General features: G+C 44.4%; 1 protein-coding gene across 12 annotated transcripts in view; it reads right to left on the reverse strand.

Annotated features, from left to right (window-relative positions):
• The window catches only part of DLG1 (discs large MAGUK scaffold protein 1), a 159,851-nt gene that overhangs the window by 55,289 nt on the left and 90,402 nt on the right, over positions 1-14,160 (reverse strand). For 11 of the 12 annotated variants that reach the window (XM_088132474.1, XM_088132472.1, XM_088132468.1 and 8 more), the window contains 4 exons: positions 9,390-9,534; positions 4,177-4,303; positions 718-874; positions 353-455 (listed from right to left, as the gene is read on the reverse strand). In XM_088132474.1, the coding sequence (XP_087988600.1) occupies positions 353-455; positions 718-874; positions 4,177-4,303; positions 9,390-9,534 (532 nt within the window). Of the gene's footprint in view, positions 1-352; positions 456-717; positions 875-4,176; positions 4,304-9,389; positions 9,535-14,160 lie in introns of those variants that run through there. The other variant, XM_088132475.1, reaches the window with a different exon arrangement.

Genomic DNA, 14,160 nt, shown 5'->3' on the forward strand with positions numbered 1-14,160 from the left:
GCCCAAGCCATGGGAGAAGAGCCAGGTCTGCATAGGGCCAAGAGGGTCCCAGCCAGCTGAATGCTGGGGGCACGGGGAGAGCAGCACAGCCACAGGGAAGCACGTTAGACGGCCCTGATTCAGAGAGGGGACCTGGAGCATGCCCCCCGGGCGACCTTGGCCTAGCATCTTACGTCAATTTCTTACACTTCGTACTGTGCCTTGTGGTATTAAATACATTTATTATTAATATCATTCTCATCCTCCTGGCAGGCAACCAGACACCCTCAGCATTTTAGTCTCTCTTCCTTTCCAAGGTCTTAAAGCAGATGACCCCCAAGAGAAAGATGGTTTAATTTGATCATTCACTTGCCTTCTGGACGATACTGAGCTACAATAGTGACAGACTGACCAGCATTTTTCAAGGCAGCAGCTGCCTCTTCGTGAGTCGCAGCTTTGAGGTCCACACCATTTACCTGAAAAGCAAATACAAACGAAGCTCTCACTCACATAAGGACATGGTCTTCACCGAACTGTACGGCCCAGAACCCAATCCAGCCTACTGGAAACTCGCCAAGCTGTATCCTGATGGATCGCAGAGGCCTCCCGCCTGCCCACCCGCCTTCCCAGGTTGCCAGGCAAAGGTCCACGCGGCCTGGGGACCATCTGCCAAGAAGACCTCCTGCAGCCAAAGAGAAGCAGATGAGAGTCCTGCTGTTCTCCTTTGCAGGGTCTTACCGAAATGATACGGTCTCCTTTCCTGAGCTCGCCACTGAGGTCGGCAGGCCCACCCGCAAGGATGAACGAGACAAAAATACCCTCTCCATCCTCTCCCCCCACGATGTTGAAGCCAAGTCCTGTCGATCCCCGATGGAGTACCAGCTTCCGTGGCTCCCTAAAAGGAGGAACGAATTCTAGCCCTTCGCTGCACTTACAGACCCAGGGCCTCAGGATAACAAAAGGGGTGCAGCATTACACAAATTATATTTGTTTTTAAACAACAAACTAAGGATGTAATAGGCACATGAATAAAGATTTCAACAAGAAAATGTTCCTTTCACTGTTATGGATAAAGAAAAAGAAAACTGCCAAAAAATACAGGTAGTCCTTGACTTACGACCATAATTGGGACCGGAACTTCCATTGCTAAGTGATGCTGTCACTAAGTGAACTGTGCCCGATTTTATGACCTTTTTTGCTGAAGCCATTAAGTGAATTACCACAGCCGTTAAGCAAATCGTGTAGTTGTTAAGTGAATCCGGCTTCCCCTATTGACTTTGCTTATTGGAAACCCCCTGGGAAGGTTGCAAATGGAAATCATGTGATCCGGCAAACCAAATCATGTGATCCTGCAAACCATCATAAATACATGCCGGTTGCCAAGCACCCGAATTTTGATCACGTGACCGTGGGGACACTGCAACAGTCATAAGTGTGAGGACTGGTCATAAGCCGCTTTTTTCAGCGCCATCATAACTTCAAATGGTTGTTAAACAAATGGTCGTAAGTCGAGGACTACCTGCATATCAATCAAAGTGAAATGCGAGTGGAAAGAATACAGGTTTTAAGTAATTAGTTTTCATTCTGCAGATGCTCCAAATACTATTTTTTTGTTGTTGTTTTGCTTTCATTAATTGAATACAAAGAGAAAGAAAGAAAAAAATAATACAGAAAGTTATAAAGAAAGCAAAAGAAAACTAAAGAAACAAACATACAGGACATACAGAGTTACATATATACATAAAGGTTTTACAGAGGTATTTCAATCCATATTTCCTTAATCTATCCTACATAATTACATGTCTATCCTACATAATAGATTAACAACAGATGATTATAATCTGTAGTTCAAAATCAAAATCAAGTTACTATGGTGATAACCTCTTTCCCAAATGGAACAATTATAGGACAGTCTACAAATGTATATTTACATAAAGAATTAACCTCACTGCATCTCCAACAATATGTTGGAAATACCTAAGTCACCTAGGGTTGCCCTTATGATTGAGGCAGCATACAGGTTGATTAAGTGAATAAATATGAGAGTTTACTTAAGCTCTTTCTTTATAAATGCAATGGATTCAAGTCTGAAATATATTATTTTTTGTTGAATAAAGTATAGTGTAGTTTCTGTTGAGATTTTTGGTATTGATGCTAATGCCTTTTCCCAGGGAAACACCTAGGGAAAATGGGAAATTTTTGTAATTCTTAATTCCATTAAAGCTTGCGTATCAAATGGATTCATCACCAACAGAAATTTATAAAGCGTAACTACAAGGGAGTTTGTGTTGTAGGATTTAATAATCACTTGTAGATCAGCCACTTCCAAGAGTGAAAACACCACAGCTCCAAACTGAGAATTGGTAGATGCTGTAGCTGTAAATACTGCCACAGAACCATTCTAAGCAAATAATATTTGCCCTTTAGAGGGGAGAGTGATAAAAAATGGTCATTTTCATCTACCAACAAATCCAAAATATAAATCCTACCTTCCACTCAAATAATAGGTATTATCATCCTCATAATACAATTTCTTAGAAATAATGTACCATGACCTTTGGGTCAAATAGCAAGAATTATATGAAATCTACAAGTAGTCCTTGTTTAATGTCCACTCGTTCAGTGACTGTTTTAAATTACGACGGTGCTGAACGAGGGGTACTTACAACCACTCCTCAAAGTTGTGGCTGTCACAGCATCCCCATGGTCACATGATTGCAATTCAGGTGCTTGGCAACCGACTTGCTATTACAATGTTGCAGCATCCCATGGTCACATTATCACCATTTGCCATTTGCTTCATTGCCAGCTTCCTCGACAAGCAAAGTTAGTGGGGAAGCCAGCAGGAGGTTACAAATGGCAATTATGTAACCGTGGAACGATGAGATCGTGCAGGATTCGCCTAATGATGGCAACTGGGACGGCTGCAACTACCATCAGAAGTCGGCATGGTCATGTGATATTGCACCTTACAACCATGTCGCTTAGCGACAGAGTTCCCAGTCCCAATTACCATTGGTAACTGAGGACTAACTGCCTTTCATTTTGATCTCGAGACAGTGCAACCAAGGTGAATTATATGAATATTCTAGAGGGGCCCCAAGAAGAAGAATTTCCACTAAGGGGAATCATCCATAATTTAGAACTAGCCAAAATCCTCCTTTTTTAACAGACAGCACTGAGCTACGTGCCTCTTAATACTTAAGCTAACAGAATATATAATCTATTTCTGAGGCACAACAAGGACATATGAATTAGACCTCCATGACAGAAATCACACGCCAAAGAACCAAGCTCAGAGAACTCCAAGAACTCCACAGTTTGTCCTTTGGTTGGATCCACCACGCAACACAGCTTCTATTGCAGGTATTCCAGCAAACCCTTTTCCGGATACCAGGTGATTCCTTGAGTGCTCAGCCAGTGAACCCAATGTATAGATTGTCTTATTTGATTTAATTAAATGTATTCAATTTAGGCACCACCCAATTCCAGACAACTCTGCCAAGCCATCTAGCTCTCTCCAAGCTATTGCCTTGCAAGGCTCTGGTTCCTGGATCTCTCTGCTGTCCTGTCCCTTCCCATTTCAAAAAATGGTCCTGAAAATGGAATGGTCATTCTTCTCTCCTTCTGCCCTCAAAGTTCCAGGTGGTTTTCAGGACAACAAAGGAAGAGGTTCTCCAGCCAGCTCTCCCAAGAAGCCACCTTTGATAAAGCTGTCGAGATACATGCCACAAATGCTCCTGCTGTTCAGGACTCTGTTTATACCACACCATTAGCAAGAGATTCCTCTTGGTATCCACTTTTCAAACAAAGTGCCTTATGTTCAATTCAAACAATAACAAACAGGAAGAACCACATTGGCCATGAGGAAAAAAAATCCAGAATCCATAGAAGTAATATTTTATTAATCCAAGATTACAAAATAATTCTTGGAAGTGTGAACTACCCTGCAAAGCTTCAGCTGGCCTACTGAAGACCTTTCTTCTATGCAGCAAACCATACTAATACCAACACACAACCAAATTCCTTGTTCTCTTTGGTGTGTCCGCCTATGTTGATTGTTCTCTGGCCAGACAATCTTACACAGATCAAGCTTTCCCACTTCCATGAACTTATGCATTTCCCCACCAGTGGCACCATCAGCCACAACCAGTGACATACTGCAGAATCCTTTGCAAAGGCAGAGATCCTTCCTACCTGGGGATCTTGTCTTCTCCCAGCATTCCCTTGGGAATGGGCGAGTATCTCCCTTGCGAGGCTGGTGGCAAAGACTGCCCCAAGTAAGTTGATGGCCCGATGTGGTTCTCAGCTGGCTGAGAGTAAGCTGGGAAGAAAGAAGAGGCATGTGGTAATTATGCCCATGGTTTACTAGTAGGTCAGAAAAAAATGCCCTAGACTGCCTGGAGTCAAGTTGACAGAGGCTGCTCCTTCACTTACCAAGCAACTTTAAGCTGTGTATGCAGACACCTCTCCTATGCCATGTCCAGAAGGAAAACAGTTGCCTACTCAGCTCCACTTCTTCCTCCAAGCCATTAATAAGTGAGGACTGGAAAGTCCAAGAATGAACCTTGTGGGACCTCCCTCCAATCTGATGAGGAGCCACTGCTAAGCACTCCTGACATACGATTTCTGACCAGCTGTGTCTCACTCAATGTTATGACATATCACCAGGCCCTTAATTAAATGATTTGCTCAGGTATAGGTGGAGGGGTAAGGATGAAGTGGCGGAGGAGAGTGGCATTTTCCCTTCCCATCCACACTCTGCTGCCATTCCTTAAATCTCTCATCAGCAGCATTTAGCCAGTCCTGGATTAGTGAAGGCAGCAAGGCACTGGCCATCTGATCCCCGCTTAGCTGGCTTGTTGAACCCCCATGTCAAAGCACAGGCTCTGCCAGAGCTCACCGGAGCTCCCTACTTTGTGCCAGGCATGGCCGTAAATTTCGACCCTCAGACCCTCGGGAACGCGCTCACTGCTGGACCCTCAGAGTCCCTGCCCTCCTAGATAAGCTGCAGACAAGAATGAGTTCATCTGCATGCAGAATATCTGCCAACTGCAGAAATCCCTCCCTCCCTCTCTCTCGGCAGCCTTGGAAGACAAGCTGAACCTGTACGAGGGGCAGATCTTGGTGCAGAATCTCAAAGGGGGCAGGATCCATGGGAGAAGGCTAACAAGTGCTGGGCAGCATCTAATTCAAAAGGATGAAACTGTTTCAAAAAATACTCTAAGGAACAGGCCAAAGGCGGAAGGGGCCCGTGGGTGGCCACAGCAATCAAAAGATGGGGGGGAAAAAAAACAAAAAAACCCACAAAGGGGACAGAAAGGGGGAAGTAGTTGGGCCGTTAGATGACAACAGAGGGAAAGGCTTGCTCAGTGAGGACACGGAGACCACAGAGAAGCTGAATGTCATGGCCCAGCACACAGATGGCTCTGGGTCCAAAGAAGCTGCTCCAGCTGACCCAGTGGAATGTCATCTCAGGAGACACGGAGCCAGGAATCACCTGAAGTTGACCCAACACAGGCCCCATCGGAACAGCTGGAGCTGCCAGATGATGAGGTATGGCCTCCAAGCCCTTGGACTCAGCAAGTAGAGGGCAGGGCAGGGCAGGGCAGGGCAGGGCTGGGCAGGGCAGGGCAGGGCAGGGCAGGGCAGGGCAGGGCAGGGCAGGGCAGGGCAGGGCAGGGCAGGGCAGGGCAGGGCAGAGACGTTCAGTGAGGCTCCTTGCCAAGCAAGGGCACGCCTGCCATAATTAAAGACAGCTGGCTGCAGCCTGATTTAAGAGGCAGCCCTGACGCATGTTTCCTTGTTGGAAACAACTTTTTGATTTGGTGTGTCATTCCTGTGTCTTCTGCCCACAGAGGAAACTTGAGAGTCTGACCCTTGGACTGGCTGATGAACCTGGCTTGGCTCTCTGGCCTCTGGCCTGAATCTTGACTATTCTTCAGGCAAGCCTCATCTTCAGAGACTCTGATTTATGTTCCTTTGCTTGTCTGCTCAGCCTTGAGTAAATTGCTTATTATCACCTTGTGTGTGTGTGAGAGAGAGAGAATGGGGAGGGAGGGGGAGAAACCTGCAAAAGGACACTGAATGAGTTCTTTACATCTGTCTTTACTGCAGAAGATATAGGAGGAAGATCAGGGCCTGAGTTGACTTTCTCAGGAGGGAATCAGAAACACTAAACCAGGAGGTCCCAAAAAGATATTTTAGAACAGCTGGAGAAGCTACAACAAGCCTTCCCAGCAATGGCCATGCTGGATACGAAATTCTGAAGTTATGAAGTGCATGCATCCGGGAGTTGCCAAGGTCAGGAAATGCTGGGCTCGACAACAGAGAATCATCCAAGAGTGATTGGTGGAATGCAATTCTCTTGGCCCTATTAGGTAGAATTATAGAGTTGGAAGGGATCACAGGAATAATTTAGTCCAACTCTCTACAATGTCAAGTAAAACCAATTGAACCATGTCTATCTGGCTTCTTAAAAGCCACCAGACCTGGAGAATCCATAACCTCCTAGTTAAACTGTTTTATTACTGGACAGATCACCGAGAGGTAAGTTTTCTTTGCATTTAAATGAAATCTAGGTAGTTACGACATGTATCCATTATTTCTGGCCTGGGTTCTATAGCCAAGGAAAATAGTTCTTGACCATCTTCCCTGTAGCTTCTCTTTATGTACTTGAACACAGCTATCAAGTCATTTCTCCCGACTGAATATACCACAGTCCTTTAGCGTGCCTTCAAGTCCCCACATCATTTTTGTCATCCTCCTCTTAATTTGTTCTAACCAGTCAATAGCCTTCCAGAAATGTGGTGCCCAGGAGTGTACCCAGGACTCAAAAGGTGGTCTTACCAGTGTTGAGAAGAGAGCAACCATTACTTTGTTTCTTTCATACAAGATGCAGCCCAGAACTGTGTTAGCCCTTCCAGCAGCTGTCTCACACTACTGATTTATGTTCAGCTTGTTGTCAGTGACCACACCCAAATCCTTCTTGGATGCAGTGTACCCAAGCTATGAGTCCCCATCTTGTATGGGTGTCCTAAAGGTAGTACATTAAATTTCTCTCTCTTAAAGGACATTTTGTTTTCCTTAACTCAGTCTTCCAACCTATCCAGATTAGACTGCAATCTCATTCTGCTACCCTGGATGTTCGCCAGACCTTTTCACAATTTTACAAGCCCATCCATCACATCATCCAGGTCATTACTAAAAATGTTGAATAATACTGGCCCCAAGATAGATCCCTGGGGAATGCCACTGGTTACTGCTCTCCAACTTGATGTAGAGCCTTCAAAGCTAACTCTCTGAGCATGGTTAGCCAGCCAGCTGTGTACCCCTCTTAATGCAGTACAAGCAAATCACACTAACAGCTTGTTAATGAGAATGTAACGTGGAACTTTATCAAAAGCTTTGCTGAAATCAAGGTAGATTATATCCACAGCATTCTCCTTGTTCATTAGAATAGTTACTCTGTCAACAAAGGAGAAAAGGTCTTGTGGCAGCGTTCAATACCATCAAGCATGATATCCTTCTGGACCACCTGCAAGATTTGCGAATCATGCACCTCAGTTCCACTCCAACTGAGTGGATAGTCCCAGTTAGTGGTCATGGGGGAGAAGCATTTGAGCCATTAGTACCCCAATGTTAAGTCCCACAGTCTTAGTGCTCTCCCTTATGTTATTTAATAGCTACATAAAATCCACTAGGAGAGGTCATCTGTTGGATGAGGGTGAGGTGTCATCAATATGCTGATGTCTCCCAACTACACATCACCCTGGCTGAGCTGGAGAGGCCATGGACATTTTGAACTGGTGTCTGGAGGCTGTAAGGATCCGAATGAGGTTAATTAAACTCAGATTAAATTTACCAAGACAGAACTATTGTTTGACTTTAAACAACCAGGTAACACATTATCAGTTCCAGTAGTCACTCCAGATGGGGCCATGCTCCCCACAAAGGAGTGGTTGTGAGTTTAGATCTCCCGGGTTTTTGGCTCCTGCTCAAGCAGCAGGTGGAAAGCGTGGGTAGCTCTGGCTGGTGTGCTAATTGCTACCCTAACTGGTAGGGTCAACCCATGATGTCCTGGCAATGATAATTCATGCCTTGATCACCACTCAGTTGGATTAATGTTAGGAACTCTACATGGGACTGCCTTTGGAAGTGACCCAGAAATTACAGCTGTTACAACTCCATCAGTAGAGAATAACACCAATTTTAAAGTTACAGGTAGTCCTCACTTACCAACTGCAATTGGAACTGGCAACTCTGCTGCTAGGAGACGCAGTCGTAAACTGAAAAATCATGTGACAGCACCCAACCTATGACGGCAGTGAATTATCAGCAATTTTTAAGTGCAACGTCACATGAGCGTGACTTGTGATTTCCTGCCAGCTTTCCCATTGACTTTGGTTGTTGGAAGCTGACTGTGAAGGTTGCAAATAGTCAAGACACTGACTATCGTAAATGCACACCGATTACAAAGCACCTGAATCACTATCACATGACTGTGGGGGTTCTGTGACGGCTGCATCTTCAAGGACTGGTCATAAATCTCCTTATTCAGCACTGTCATATCTTTGAACCGTCGCTGAATGAGCAGTCAGTAAGCAAGGACTACCTGTACTGTACTGGTTACCAGTAGACATCCAGACCCAATTCAAAGTTGATTATCTTTAAAGACCTATGCAGCACAGGCACATAGCAGGAACATCTCGCCAGAACTGGATCTGCTTGCCCATCCAGATATCTAGTGAGGGCCTACTGGAGCCCCCTTTGGAACTCTCTCCTTGCAGAGATACCCATGGCCCTAATCCCACATGCATTTTGCAAGCAAGTTAAATGTCTTCTTTCCATGCATTTGGCCTAAGCTGAATGTGGCCACTGATGGCATATTTTATTCTTGCATATTTTGTTCTGTAATTTTTATTATTTGTTGTTAATCACTCAGAGTCCCTTAAGAATGGGGAAGGTTATGAATTATGTTAAACAAATTATTTAAATCTCTCAGAAAACTTCTGGGTTAAAAGAAGCTATGCCATTTTAGGATTAAAGTGTTGGAACTCTCGCACTCTTCTATCCAGCCAAGCTCCCCTCTTTCTGCATGTGCAGATTTTCCTGTGAGTTTGCAAAAGTGATTAGAATAATTCTCCATCTGTTTGCCATCCTTCGGCTTAAGATACCCATACAAATTCTTTTTTCTCTTCCTTTTCTGTTACTGTATCTTAGCAACATTATGTATTGTTTTTGCTAGACACTGGGACAAGAGAAATAAAAATGCTATTTATTCTTACAAGAAAAGTGTTGTTGCATGTAACAAAATGTCAACAAAGGAAAAGGAGAGAAAAGAGAGAGAAGATACTTTGCATTTTAGTTAATTTCCTGATGCAAAACAGTCGTCCCAAATTCAAACTTACAGCTAGTGATCTCAGGAGGCGCATAGGTATCATTTATGAACATGCTGGTGGGCTTTGCAAGTTTCAGATAAACAAAATCAGATGTGTTCTTTAAGGCAGCCACTGCTTCTTCATGGGTAACTTCTTCTAAACAAACGTTGTTCACCTGGAGGAGGGAAGACAGAAAATGAACTTATCTCTGTCAAAAAACAGAGCTTCCCTGAGAATCACTTGACAAGGAACCACGTTGGCTTAGAAGTTGGGCTTTTGCCCAGCAAGTCTCCAAATTCCTGCTATGACTGAGTCCCATTATCCAGGTCTTGATTAACAGACCTCATTTAAGCCTTCACCTTAATTATTTTATTGGTCCTCCTGATCGTACAGCATATATTTAAACTGGAACTGTGTTGGGGAGACAACACGCCTCAAGGGATTCCTAACATACCCCCCAAGCCCCCTTGGTCTTTAGGGAGGCCCTGAAGACATTGCTTTGCCACCACACCTGGGGAATCAGCAATGGTGGGCTGCTCTTACAATGGTTGTATTGAGAGAAGGCAGAATGAATTCTGCCACTGATCATGATTTTAGGTTTTTTAAACTGATTATAGACAGTTTTTATACATTTGCATATTAGTTTTTGACTTGCTTTTGTATTGTTTTTACCTACTATGAGCCGCTCAGAGTCGCTTAGATGAGATGGAAGGCTATACAAATCAAATAAATATCAACATTATACATTGGATAAGCCAGTATTCCTCTTTTCTATGACAAAAACAAGGTAGGGAAGGAAGTATTAAACCCAAAAAGTCCTAAAGGTCCAGCAGATTTTCTAATGGCTACATAAGAGCCGTTATAGGAATGAGGGATGCTAGGCCATAGTCCAGCCTAGCATGGCCAATGCCATGACCAGGATATTGTGAAAGACCAGCTGGGTCACTGGTCAGGACCGTAGGGCAAGGGATTAGCTCCATTAGTTCTGGGCTGCATCTTCCCAAAGACTCCTCTTGAGGCAGGATGTATCAGTCATTCTAGAAGACACCAGCCAGAGACCCCACAAAAGCTCAAGTCCTACAGAGAAAACCTCATCTACCACTTTCAAAGGACAAGCTCCTCCTCCCTGTCTCACCTCACAAATGCTCTGGAGACAACTTATTGTCCTGTAGGCCTCCTATATGCTCACACCTAGGTCCCTGGGTATCTCTGCCTTTGCTTCCCTGTTTAATGCCAACATCAATGTATCGAGCCACAACAGCCTTAATTGCTAAACTATTTCCCTGTATATGCTCTATGACATACATCTTCCTGGAACTGTAGCCTTTGTTACATCAAAAAATGGCCTTTGATTCACAAATTGTACGTCTCTATAAACTGCAATCATTTTCAAGGATGCTGATCATCAGTGTGTTTACAATTCTCTGTTTAAAGTGGGATGGAGGGTCAAGCTGCGACAGCAACGATCAGCATCCTCACTCTCACTCCGTTGCAAAGCATTCTTTCCACACAGAGGGATGCCCAGATTCCGGTGTGCCCATTTGCAGACAATAATTGTGCCAGTGGTCAAATGTATGCATGTGCTCATCTTCAGTCTCTCTAGTTTTTCGGGCTGTAAAGGAGATGTGGGAGAACTGTACTTTTAGACTTGTAAGATTCTGTTAATGTAGCATTAGAATAAAGTAGAATTAGCTCATCTGGTTGTGTTTCCTGTCTGGTCTACCTGGGAAGGCTGACACACACAGTTCTGGGCTGACTGTAGGCCCTCTCCCTTGATGGTGTGTTCCTTTTTGTTTTCTGACTTTCAGTAAGCTTTTTGTGTAGTCACATTGGTTACTTTGGCTATCCCAGATTTTCCTGATTGGCATTGTTTGTGAAAAAGATTCCACTATCTTCAACAGAGGCAGAAATGTAGTTCTAAAGGTGGAAGCTATTCAGTTGCTGAGATTTCTGTAACTTTATCCTATTTTCTCCATTAAAAGAAACCCAAGGAGAATCTTGCTTTTGGTTCAAGTGAGTTGCCAACTGCTTGCCAAGGCTGTTCTCTCCTGCAACCCACAAGGGAGGTTTTGGACACACACTCCCACCACCACGCAGAGGCCGCACTAGAAGCGGCTGCCTGCTAGACAAAAGCCTGGGCATGGAGTCTTCTTCAGCTACCACAGATTCCTCCTGGATGCTGGTGTGCTGATTCAATTTAATTATTCCTTACCAAGAAAGTTCTGTTTGCTTCTTTCATAACCACTTTATTATGTAATCTTAATATTCTAATGTCTATCGATCCATTTCTCATTCTGCAAAACCTCCAGATATAATCATCAAAATGAGCACAGAAGAAAAATTCCATCATGATACTACTGCACTACAGCCTGACCTGGGGTGGGCTGCTTTTTACAATGAACTAAACATGAATGTGCTAATGCTGCCAGGGTTCAAGAGGAATTGTGCCAATGGGGACTGGTAAAACCATCCTGCGTGTCCAGAAGGTTCCCTCAAGGGCTCTCTGAAGGTGCTTCGCCCAGGTGTGTGAACCATGATGAAAGAGAAATGCTCTTACACGTTGCTGAGCACAGCTGCCAAGAGTCAAACTGACTGCGGCAGGATATCAATACAACCCATCAAAAATAAATAAAATGAAAAATCAGAAGTAACGCTGACTCATAAAGCTCACTGTCTTTATTATCTGTATACTGATGCCGAGACTATAGGAACTAAGCAAGAGGAGCCTGAGCTTTTAAAGCAGGAAAGCACCTATGATTTATTAAACATAACAAAAATCTGGTGGGAGGACACTAATGACTGGAATGGAGCAACTGAAGGATATAAAAAAAGCAACAGAATGGGGGGAGGAGTTGTTATCCTTGGTGCAGCACTGAGCACCTGAGTTACAAGCCATACTGCAGTTGCTGTTCACTATCACCTGTCCAACCAGAAAGATACAGGCTATGGGTTGCTCCCTCATGGATTACTGTAACACGCTCCACAGGGGGCTGCCCTGGAACACCATCCAGAAGCTTCAGCTGCTGCAAAATGTGGCGGTACAGGCAGTTACATGCACACCTAGATCAGCATGTTACACCTTTGCTCCATGAGTGACACTGGCTGCCATTTTCCTTCCGGATTCAATTCAAGGTGCTGGTAATGATGTATAAAACCCTAGAGGGCATGGAGCCGGGTCATTTGAGGGACTGCCTCTTCCCAATCACATCTACCCATCCTATCAGGTCTGGCAGGAAGGGCATCTTGCGGGTCCTGTCCACGAAGGAATGTCATCTGCTGCGACCCAGGAGGAAAGCCTTTTCTGCTGTGGCACCTGCCCACTGGCACATCACTCCCCCTGAGGTCAGACTGGCCCCAACCTTGCTGGCCTTCCAGAAGGGTCTAAAAGCATTGCTTTGCAATCTGGCCTGGGGATCCAGTAACCTGGGTATGGAACCTGTAAGGTGGTTATATTATTAGGGAAACTGTCAGCCTTGCAAAGTAGTCCAGATAGGAAGCATGCCCAGATAACCTTTCTACTTTATTGTAAGGTTACAAACAGAATCTTGCAAGTCTGAAAGCACAAATCTCCCCCGTCTCCTTTACACCCCAAGAAACTAGGGAGGGTCCCTTCTGCGACACCCACATTCCTGCTGCGCGCTCAGCTGCCTCTTCTTCGACCATTCCCCTGGCTATAGCTCTTCCTTGTCTCCCAAGGTCATTCCAACATACCATTACAGAAACTGACTGCACTCTTCCGCAAACTTTGCTTCACAGTTTTAACGGTTTTACTGCTTTTAATGGTTTTAATGCTTTGCGTTATGTTTTTTTATTATTTGGGTTCTGTTCTCTTTTAACTTTTCTACCCAGTTTACCAAATAAATAAATAAAAGCACAATATCTTGCCACTTTTTCAAGGAGGGTGAACTCACAGTGATGAGAAATTTCAATTACCCCATAATCTCTCACCAGACAAGCTCTGCCAAGTCTGGCCATTCCAGGAAATTTCTTCAGAGAGTGCAGGAAGGCACAAGGGGATTCACTGTGTTTGATACTAATCAGCAGCAAGATCCAGTTGTGCAAGTGGAAGCAGCAGGAACACTGAAGAAAAGTGACCAGATCATACCAGAATTTTTGATTTTAAAGGAAAATAAATTAAGTGTAGTCAAATGGCTACCGTGAAACTCAAAAAAGTGCATGTCAATAAACTCAGAACAATGGTAAACAGGATTCCATGGCAGGAGAAGCTAACAGGAAAGGAACTCCAATTGGGTGGGAGATAAAAGGGGATTGCAAACAATTCCAATCAGGAAAATCTGGGATAGCCAAAGTAACCAATGTGACTACACAAAAAGCTTACTGAAAGTCAGAAAACAAAAAGGAACACACCATCAAGGGAGAGGGCCTACAGTCAGCCCAGAACTGTGTGTGTCAGCCTTCCCAGGTAGACCAGACAGGAAACACAACCAGATGAGCTAATTCTACTTTATTCTAATGCTACATTAACAGAATCTTACAAGTCTAAAAGTACAGTTCTCCCACATCTCCTTTACAGCCCAAGAAACTAGAGAGGGTCTCTGCCGAGCCTTTTGCCCCGCCCACTATCCAGCTGTGGGCTATGCTGTCTCTTATCTGACCATTCCCTAGGCAGCATCTCTGGGCCCAGTCTCCCAAGGCCATTCCCACATACCATTATAGTGGGGGGGCCCGTACAGGGGTGTGAGGAAAGCTGCAATTGATGAAGATGCTGTTCAACAAAGAGGATGTCTTTGGGTATGTTCAAACTAAAAGCTGTTTGGCAAAGAAGGCAACATGCCAACAA

Source organism: Python bivittatus, unplaced genomic scaffold (genome assembly GCF_059951505.1).
Source record: "Python bivittatus isolate LINGU-HERP-01145 unplaced genomic scaffold, Pbiv_v1 ctg000980_np1212, whole genome shotgun sequence".
NCBI lineage: Eukaryota > Metazoa > Chordata > Lepidosauria > Squamata > Pythonidae > Python > Python bivittatus.